The sequence below is a fragment of the Puntigrus tetrazona genome, chromosome 3 (assembly GCF_018831695.1).
Source record: "Puntigrus tetrazona isolate hp1 chromosome 3, ASM1883169v1, whole genome shotgun sequence".
NCBI classification, from domain to species: Eukaryota; Metazoa; Chordata; class Actinopteri; order Cypriniformes; family Cyprinidae; genus Puntigrus; species Puntigrus tetrazona.
In genome coordinates, this window is record NC_056701.1 from 633,707 (window position 1) to 644,164 (window position 10,458).

The 10,458-nt window shown below is 41.4% G+C and overlaps 2 protein-coding genes across 2 annotated transcripts in view; both read left to right on the forward strand.

Annotated features, from left to right (window-relative positions):
* Window positions 1–2,533, forward strand: part of LOC122330407 (gastrula zinc finger protein XlCGF8.2DB-like) — a 10,876-nt gene extending 8,343 nt beyond the window's left edge. Inside the window, exon 3 of the mRNA XM_043227369.1 lies at window positions 1,533–2,533. Coding sequence (XP_043083304.1) covers window positions 1,533–2,239 — 707 coding nt within the window. The 3' untranslated portion in view covers window positions 2,240–2,533. The remainder of the gene's footprint in view (window positions 1–1,532) is intronic.
* A 2,588-nt stretch (window positions 2,534–5,121) lies between these two features.
* Window positions 5,122–5,593, forward strand: LOC122332267 (protein LDOC1-like). The gene is made up of 2 exons (XM_043229559.1): window positions 5,122–5,273; window positions 5,329–5,593. The coding sequence occupies exons 1-2, from the start codon at window positions 5,122–5,124 to the stop codon at window positions 5,591–5,593; spliced, it is 417 nt and encodes a 138-aa protein (XP_043085494.1).
* The last annotated feature ends 4,865 nt before the right edge of the window (window positions 5,594–10,458 follow it).

Sequence of the window (10,458 nt, forward strand, 5' to 3'; positions counted from 1 at the left end):
ACAAGAAAACCCAATAATGTTCCGTAACGTAACAACTATAGTTGCAGTTAAACAGGCAAAACACAAATCGAAAAATGAGCGTAGACATTCAGTGCTAATTATTGCTTAATCAATGGGAGACACACAGGCAACAATACACATCTGTCAGTCAAGTTTTTCAATACCTTTTCACACATCTAACATGGATGCTATCTTCTACCAAAGGATGCTATCTTCTAAGTAATATATTCATATTTTAATCCATCCATTCATCCATCCATTTTCTTCCGCTTACCGGAGCTGGGTAGCTGGGGCAGCAGTCTAAGTAGGGATGCCCATACTCCCCAGACATTTCTCCAGCTTTTCTAGGGGAACAACAAGACGAGAGACATTCCTCCAGCATGTCTTAGGCCTATGTCCCACCAGGAGGAGGCCCTGGGGAAGACCAAGGACATGCTGGAGGGACTATGTCTATGGGACTATGGGAAAAGAGCTGGAGGAAGTGTCTGGGGAGAGGGAAGTCTGGGTGTCCATACTTGGACTGCTGTCCCTGAGACCCGACCCGGATAAGTGGTAGAAGATGGTTGGATGGATGGTATTTACACAAAATGCGTTATTGCAAGTTGCAATTTTCTCCACATCAGTATTGAAGTACATTATAAAACAGAATGCAACTGAGTGTAAATGTTATTTTAATTCAAATTAGTAAATAGATGCCATGGTTTTCAGCCTTTTTGGGACAATAAAGCCCTGCCTACACCTATCTTAAACCTAAACAATATTTTATTTTCAACTTTTTGATTATTTCCTTCATTGTTATTGAAAGTAAATGCTTTTCTGATGTGATTTAAAAAATGCAGATTAGAACCAGGTTGATTGTCAAAATAAGACTGTGTAATGTATAATGATGAGATTGAACAATTGGTCAATAAATTCAGAGACGGTCTCTGAAATCAAATTGGCGATAATTGCTAGAAATTAAGTGTCCCTTGACTAGATGACTAGATATCAGTCCTTGTACTGAGCCTCCCTTAGATAAATCTCTCTCTCTTTCTCTGTAATATCTTTATTAACTTCTTTGAACTGCTATCAACACTTTAAGCCGTGTTTCTAGGTCTACAAAAACAGACAGATATCTTGAAATTTATAATTCATCAATGTCTTTAGGATTGACAGCTGTAGTATATAAGCAGAATAAGCACCTACCCAGGCCAGTGGGTAGGTGCTGTGACCTGGGTTTGAGACCCACTAAGAACAAGAATGAGTAGTGCCGGAGTGGACTGGGTGGACTTACATTGGTGCCGTGACCAATGTAAGAGGGATTTAGAGGGGTTAGTGTAATGGAGGCCAGCGGGTAGGTACTGTGCAATAAAAACTTTACTACCCTGATCTCAAAAAGAGGATCTCTAGCGATGCCTTGAAGCCTTGGAAGACATTTTTTAATTGTTAGTCGTTTTCATGGATGTGTTAAAAGGGAGTTTTTACATTGTTTTCATCTGTATGCAAATATTTTATATTTACGTTTTTCATCTTTTATAATTATTTCTTTTTAGGCCTGATGAAAGTGAAAGAAGAGGGACAAGATCTGAATGATGTGGAGGAGAAAAATCACGATCATGAAGACACTGGAGAAACACTAGTGAGATGGAGCATTCAGAAAACAGACGTCAAAAGGCCTTTCAGCTGCTCTCAGTGCGGAAACACTTTCAAACGCAAAGAAAACCTTAAGAATCACATGTTAGTTCATGCTGAAATAAAGTCTTTCACCTGCTCTCAGTGTGGGAAGAGTTTTACACAGAAAGGAAGCCTCAATAAGCACATGTTAATTCATGCTGGAATAAAAGCTTTCAGCTGCTCTGAATGTGGAAAGAGTTTCACACAGAAAGGACAACTTAAGATTCATTTGGTAACTCACTCTTCGGAAAAGCCTTTCAGCTGCTCTCAGTGCGGAAAGAGTTTTACACAGAAAGGAAGCCTCAGTGATCACATGTTAATTCATGCTGGATTAAAGCCTTTTAGCTGCTCTCAGTGTGGAAAGAGTTTTACACAGAAGGCAAACCTCAATACCCACATGTTAATTCATGCTGGAATAAAGTCTTTTGGCTGCGCTCAGTGTGGGAAATGTTTTACACAGAAAGAAAGCCTCGAGAGGCACATGTTAAGTCATGCTGGAATAAAGTCTTTTTGTTGCTCTCAGTGTGGAAAGAGTTTTACACGGAAAAGGCAACTTACAATTCATTTGCTAACTCACACTTCATAAAAACCTTTCGCCTGCTCTCAGTGTGGAAACGATACCTTTGAATCGCATGTTAAAGGGGTCATCAGATGCCCATATTAAACCTAAGTTATCGGTTTAATATCATAGGATGTGACATAGAACAGGTTTCAGTATATTGGCATGAAGTCCGCTTCTCTTGAGGTTATTTTATTTATTTTTTTTTAATAACATCATAATCTAATGTGTAAACATCTGTTCATAGACATGTTTTAATGTGATAAAATTATATTAATTTTCATAAGTCTTAAATATCTCCATTACAGCCATGCCCCGCCCTCCGCATACCCCACCCCATTGACTAATTAGTTAATCGTTTTTGAAACCTATTGATGGCTGAATTGCAAAAATGCACATCCCTGCAGTAATTTGGAAACTTTGATTGCAATTAGACTTTGCCAAAATGTGCTAGTTTTATATGTTCCGCAGTTCGTACCAGTGTCAGCAATCGGACACACAGCCAAGAATTTGTGAGCAGCTTGATCTGTGAAAGCGTTTATGACTTATGACAGGGTTGTCAAACTCAATTCCTGGAGGGCTGGAGCCCTGCAGAGTTTAGATTCAACCCTGCTAAAACACATATACTATGCATGTCTGAAGTACTTGATTAGCTGGATCAGGTGTGTTTAATTAGGGTTGCATCTAAACTCTGCAGGGCTCCGGCCCGCCAGGAACTGAGTTTGAGACCCCTGACTTATGAGGATTCTAAAAAAAACAACACTGGGTGGATTTTTATCATCATAGGGTGGTGAGGGTTCGAACATCATGTAAAAGTGAATATTTCATCCGATGACCCCTTTAAACTTTGAACAGATCAGATTTAAGATTCAAACAAAACATTGTTCAAACACAAAGAGCTGAATTCCACAGAGACAACATGATGATTATACATCAGATCCCAGTGCCAGTCTGAAGTAAATCTAACCCACTCTTTCACAGCTTTGAACAAAAGAACACTTACTAATAATCCAACTCAGGAAGGAGATTGTGTCAAATTTGAGGCCAATAACACATGTGAATCTGAAGACTTCCTCAGATTGACCTCTTACATGTAGCAGACAAGAACCAGACTAAGATTCCTTCTGGACCCTTTCACTTTTTGTTCCTCGCATTCATAGAATGACAAAGACTGTCTTTTACTACTTGATTGAATGTATCAAATCAACCTAAATGATGATAAAGGACTTATTTTGTTGCATAATTTTTATCATGTATGTAACCCCTTTTTAATTCTGATTAAATATGCTATGATCCTTGCCATCATTGTTCTTGTTCTCTGTTTTGGCATAAATCCATTTTGACAGTTATTAAAAATTCAGTGTTCTTGAAAGAACTGAACTAATCTGTCATCAATCTGGGCAAATGCTAGACTACTCATTAATCTGCTCAATTGCTCCTGTCTGCTGAGAGGTTGGTTTGTTTGTAGCTCCGTGTAGTTTCGCTCTTCAATTTATCTCATCTTCTCTAGCGATCAAATATAATTTAACTGTCTACATACCGTTGATACTATTAAATTAATCTAACTAATTATACTGCTGTTAGTTCGTTTGCTTTAATTTAAAACTCGGCGGTGAGTTAGTACTCGTTAGCCGATTCATTTTCGCTCCCACACGCGTTTTCGCACCTATTGTTGGCTTCTTTCCGCTCCTGTTCATTTGTTCCTCGCGCTCGTTCGCTCCGTTTTCACAAGCTCATCAAAACAAGAGTGGTAAGTGAATCCTTACGGTGAGTAAATGGCTTCTTCCTGCATCGTCACTTGCACCGTCTGTCACATGTATAGTTTATCCTTCTCTGTTAGCGATCAGGGATTCACGTGTGATAAATGCAGAGAAATAGCTAGGCTGACAGAGAAGGTTTTAGAATTAGAGACACGCATCCAAACTTTAATTGAGGACAGTAAGAATGCGAGGGCTGTAGATACTGCTTTGGATGCGACTAGTACAATGAATCACGTACATTGTTCGGTTCCAGCTTCAGAGCCCCTGCAGCAGGGCAATTGGGTGACCGTGAGGCGGGCTAGTCGCGGGTCAAAACACCGCTCATCTGTTCCAATCAGAACATCAAACAGGTTCTCCCCACTCAGTGACACACCCACTGAGAAACCTGATCAAAGTGCTCTAGTAATTGGTGATTCTATTGATCACTAAAAATAATATTAAAGAGGTGTGTGAATTTGCAAGCACGATGTCGGACAATGTAATATGCTCTGGTCCCCTCCCTGCTTACCGGGGTGATGAGATTTACAGCAGACTGCTGGGTCTCAATGGCTGGATGTCTAAGTGGTGCCCGCAGAACAACATAGGCTTTATAGACAATTGGATGAGTTTCTGGGGCAGACCTGACCTGTTGAAAAGAGATGGACTTCATCCCTCCTGGGGTGGTGTTGCTCTTCTATCTAGAAATATGGCATATAGTCTTATAGCTCCAACATGACCAACTAGTGCCCAGGTCAGGAAGCAGACAGACCGGCTAAACCGACCGTCTGCTAGCTGCCTCACGTCACAGAAGAAAGTTAATTCTCAGCACATAGAGACTCTTTCACCTAGAAATCACACTATAGAGACTGTGTCTGTTCCCCGAATTAGAATATGCAGAGAACATCCAAACCAACAAATGTCCAACAAATTAAAACTACCTATAATTCAAATAAGCAAACAATAAAACTTGGCTCGCTGAATATTAGATCACTTTCCACAAAAGCACTTTATATATATGATTTGATCAAAGATCAGAACCTAGATTTGCTTTGTTTGACAGAAACCTGGCTGAAACCAGATGAATATATTACTCTAAATGAATCTACCCCCCAAAATTATTGCTATAAAAATGAGCCACGTTTTGTCATGACCATAATGGTCAGACCAAGAATGGATTCAGCAGAAGTCCAAGTCAGGACTGCTGTGACTCAACAGGGCATTCTCCTTGACCAGCATGCTACCCAAGAAACTGTTACCTCTAGAGACGTTGACCTTCTGACAACCCAGGTTGCTGAGCTCAGTGTCAGGCTGCAGGAGCTCCAGCAAGAGGCCCAGGCCAGCTGCTCTGCTGCCTCTCTGGCCCATTTTTCACCTCAGGCTGGCCCAGAACCCCACACCAACAGTCCCCCCCACCTATGACGGGGATCCTAATTCGTGTCGGGCCTTCCTGTCCCAGTGTTTCTTGGTCTTTGCACTCCAGCCCCGCCGTTATGCCACAGATGAGTCTCAGGTGGCATTTGTGATCACCCTCCTTAAAGGAAGGGCTCATGATTGGGCAACTGCAGTGTGGGATGCTAGCGCTCCTTTCTGTGCCACTTTCCTGGAGTTCCGTGCCGAAATGATCCTCCTGGACCTTGGATGACAGAGTAACCAATTCCTCCCTCGCCACCTCACCTCCTACAGCCGACTCTGAGAGTTTTGAGAACGCAGCGGACGTGCAGGACTATAATGTGATAAGAGCTCGCTCAAGTATTGAGGAGCTAAACCATTCAGGGCTTTATAGGTAATTAATAAGATTTTAAAATCTATCCGATGTTTGAAAGGGAGCCAGTGCAGTGTTGACAGAACCGGGCTAATATGATTATACTCAGCTCTATATTTCAGCGCAGCCTGGTGATACACACCAAATTGAGAATCTAACAGAATGCATAGTCGATATAAAAAGCTGGATGATGAGTAACTTCTTAATGTTAAATTCTGAAAAAACAGAGGTGCTAATAATTGGACCTAAAACCCCCACATATAATAATCTAGAACACAGCCTATTACTTGATGGCTGCTCTGTTAATTCTTCATCATCATTTATGAACCTAGGTGTGCTGTTTGAAAGCAATCTTTCCTTTGAAAATAATGTTTCCAGCATCTGTAAAACTGCGTTTTTCCATCTTAAAAATATATCTAAATTACGACCTACGCTTTTAACCTCTAATGCAGAAATATTAATTCATGCGTTTATGACCTTGAGGTTAGATTATTGTAATACTTTATTGGGTGGTTGTTCTGCACGCTTAATAAACAAACTTCAGCTAGTCCAAAACACAGCAGCCAGAGTCCTTACTAGAACTAGGAAGTATGATCATATTAGCCCGGTTCTGTCAACACTGCACTGGCTCCCTATCAAACATCAGATAGATTTTAAAATCTTATTAATTACCTATAAAGCCCTGAATGGCTTAGCTCCTCAATACTTGAGCGAGCTCTTATCACATTATAGTCCTGCACGTCCGCTGCGTTCTCAAAACTCTGGCCATTTGATAATACCTAGAATATCAAAATCAACTGCGGGCGGCAGATCCTTTTCCTATCTAGCACCTAAACTCTGGAACAATCTCCCTAACTCTGTTCATGAAGCAGACACACTCTGCCAGTTTAAATCTAGATTAAAGACACATCTTTTTAACTTAGTTTACACATAACACACCAACACACTTTTATTATTCAAATCCGTTTAAGGATTTTTAGGCTGCATTACTTAGATTTGCTGGAACCGGGAACACTACTCCTACAATACGAGGTACTTGTGACATCGTAAAAAGAATGGCAATGGACCAATCACCAGATCCTGATGCACACACACACACACACGCACACACACACCAAGTCATTTACACTACCTGACACAGTTGCATTTAAAATTGAACTGAAAGTTAAGTGCTGGGCGTCCGGTCAGAGGAGAACTGACCCCAACTGAGTCTGGTTTCTCCCAAGGTTTTTTTTTTTCTCATTCTGTATGCATGGGGTTTTGTTTCCTTGCCGCTGTCGCCTCTGGCTTGCTTGGTTGGGGACACTTATGTTGAGACTATTTCACTCAAACGGCTCTTTACCAGGAAGGATCAACTCAAGGCGAAATAAAACACAAGACAAGTTTTTGGATTTTTAGCTTGCAAGGATTTCGCTGTCGGTTGCAAGCGGGAGAGAAGCAGGTTTCTCCTTAACCTCCCTTTTGCCTCCAGACGGATCACAGTCCGCCTGAGGCCGGGGGCCGGGCAGGCCCCCGCCTTCTGCCTCCTTCCCTGCTTTTGCCTGCGTTTGCCTCCCTGCTTTGCCTCCGAAGCTCAGATCGCAAGTCACTTTATTTATAGAGGAAAGGACAGAGCAAGATAAGTAAAAGAAACAGGAAAAACAAAGACTTCAGACATGTTCGTCACATAAGTTATGACTAGTCACATATCTTTTTGAGCGTCAGAATCTTCATTCCCTCAGATTCCCCTGGCGCCCATACCAGTCTAAGATACTATATACAGGCCATGTCATGTCATGACCTAGAACAAAAAGTGTTATACCAGAGGGAAGCTGAAACTGAAGGGTCAAAGTTGCACAATGTCAATACATAACCCTAACATCTCCCTCCTGTTTGACATTTAGCACCTATTTAAAATGACATAACAAAGCATATGCATATTGAACTACATCTCTACTGATTACTTGATTACATAGTCGATGCTTACTTTAAACAGCAAGGTTGGGCGAAAACCTCAGTATCTGAGGAAAAATTCCCAACCGACCCCCAAGATGTTACATGGGCGATCACCTGTAAGGCTTGCATCTTAATCTTAATGTATACAATATAAAATTTAAAGCTTGAACATAGGAGGAAAATGTGAAAATAAACTGAAAAGGAAGAATGAAATAAAATGGTGCCTCTTGTCCACGGCTACTGTAGCTTATCAGTGTACCTTTTGTATCATAAACATCAGCACTCAGCCATGTCACAGCTGTGGTTTTAACTGAGACTACACACATGATATTAAAGCTCTCCATTTCTCTCTTGTTGGAGAAGCATGGTAAAACTGAGAAATGTCTGGCTAATCATTTTAGTAATCATTGCCCTTAAACATGGTAAAACACAGATCATGCATAAACATGTTCAAATCAAAATGAGTCTTTAGTTCTTGTCGTTCTGTTAACCAGTCGAAATTCAATTTGTTTCCGTTCCCCTTTAATCGTCTCTCATATGGCCACCAGTGTGACGTCACTGCTGCAGTCAGGTTTAGAGCAACTCTCCAGCCCTCACATGCTCCCATTGGGGGCGCTATAGCTGGGAGTAAGGGATTAGTTGATTTCTTCAGCAGCCAAAGGTTTTGATACCGGCCGACTTCCACCCTTACTCAGCGTCCTCCCAAGTGTTAGCAGTTTGCAATGGCTTTGATGGATCCACGTAGATCTCTCAGTGATCTTAACTGCAGTGGGTGTGGTCAGGATAACGGTGAATGGTCCTTCCCACCTTGGCGACGACCAGTTCTTTCTCTTTACAGCTTTAATCAGGATGCTGTCGCCTGGTTTCACTCTTGAGGCCTGTGGGGACAGAGGTATATCTGGCAGATCATTTGCTCTCACAACATTTCAAACCTTTTAAATTTCAACATTTTGTTCATCCACTCTGCTAGTGTATGCTGCTCTTGTGGTTTCTCACACACATCATCACACAGCGGTAAACTGAACGGTCTACCATACAGTATTTGTACTGTTGGCAAGGTGTCAGTTCAATAAAATCCATGTGGATAAGCTGAAAAGGGTAGTCTGGCTTTGGAAATTGACCTCTCTTAGGTCTGCAATTGCCCTGTGAGTTATGTTTACAGCAGATCAAACAAGATTCACCGACCCCCCTCGAATTCACGCGGGTGGATTTTGTCAGGCAGCTATTGCCTGGCTCTGGCCAGAGACTATCTCTCAGCTCCTCTTCGTCCTCTCCTCCTCCGCCCTGTCGTGTTGGGATCCGGCTCGAAGGACCAAGTAAATGTTGAGACTATTTCACTCAAACGGCTCTTTACCAGGAAGGATCAACTCAAGGCGAAATAAAACACAAGACAAGTTTTTGGATTTTTAGCTTGCAAGGATTGCGCTGTCGGTTGCAAGCGGGAGAGAAGCAGGTTTCTCCTTAATCTCCCTTTTGCCTCCAGACGGATTACAGTCCGCCTGAGGCCGGGGGCCGGGCAGGCCCCCGCCTTCTGCCTCCTTCCCTGCTTTTGCCTGCGTTTGCCTCCCTGCTTTGCCTCCGAAGCTCAGATCGCAAGTCACTTTATTTATAGAGGAAAGGACAGAGCAAGATAAGTAAAAGAAACAGGAAAAACAAAGACTTCAGACATGTTCGTCACATAAGTTATGACTAGTCACATATCTTTTTGAGCGTCAGAATCTTCATTCCCTCAGATTCCCCTGGCTCCCATACCAGTCTTAGATACTATATAGAGGCCATGTCATGTCATGACCTAGAACAAAAAGTGTTATACCAGAGGGGAGCTGAAACTGAAGGGTCAAAGTTGCACAATGTCAATACATAACCCTAACAACTTAACTTCTAGTGATTATTGTTGAATTGACGACAGAGACCGTCTCTGCATTTATTAAGAAATTGGTCACTCTCGTCATTATATATCGCTGTCATTATACTGTACAGTGCTTTGATGCAACCTGTGTTGTTAAAACCGCGATATATAAATAAAAATGATTGATTGATTGATTGATCAATAACAGAGCAAAATAATTTTCTGAGATTTACTGCTGACTGTGATGCATCTATAATTGTTTGGGTTGTACTTCCCACCGTGTGTAGGAGAAACATAGCAAAGACACTCAGTATGTTTACATGCACTACATTATTCTGATTTTAACATGATTAAGAATACTCTTAAAACATTAATTTAGCATGTCTAAGCAGGGTTACTTTAAGGGTCCCCCTTTTCCTGCAGAACGGAATCCAGAGGCCCTGGTCGAAGGTCAATGCGTGTTTGGTCTTTTCTTTGTGTCTCATTAAAAATCACTAATATTTGTTAATCTTTTGGTTTTCCAATTGTAGGACTGACCTTGTACATAATTTTATCTGACTCCAATCTTTCGTGATTTTAGTTATATTTATTTAAATGTAACTGCTGATCCCTCTAGTTGTGATTAAATTTGGATCATTAATTAACTATAATACTTCCTAGTTTCGACTTATCGTTCGTTAGGAGTCTGGGTCGCTTAGAGACCTTGTTTGGCCAGAGTTATAGCATGCTAAGCCAGTTTGGTGGCCAGAAGTCAAGATCTCAAAAACGTGCCCCCGGCTCCATCCATTGATCATTGATCTGACTCACCCTAGCACGCCAACAATGCGGAAAACCTCAGAAGTCACTAACCTACTAGAAAGGTTATTTCAGACAATATTACAAGTTAACCAAGATTAATGTTTGTTTATTTAACTGATCAGCAGTACAAAAACCTTTTGTTCCTTTGGATATCCCTTCTCAG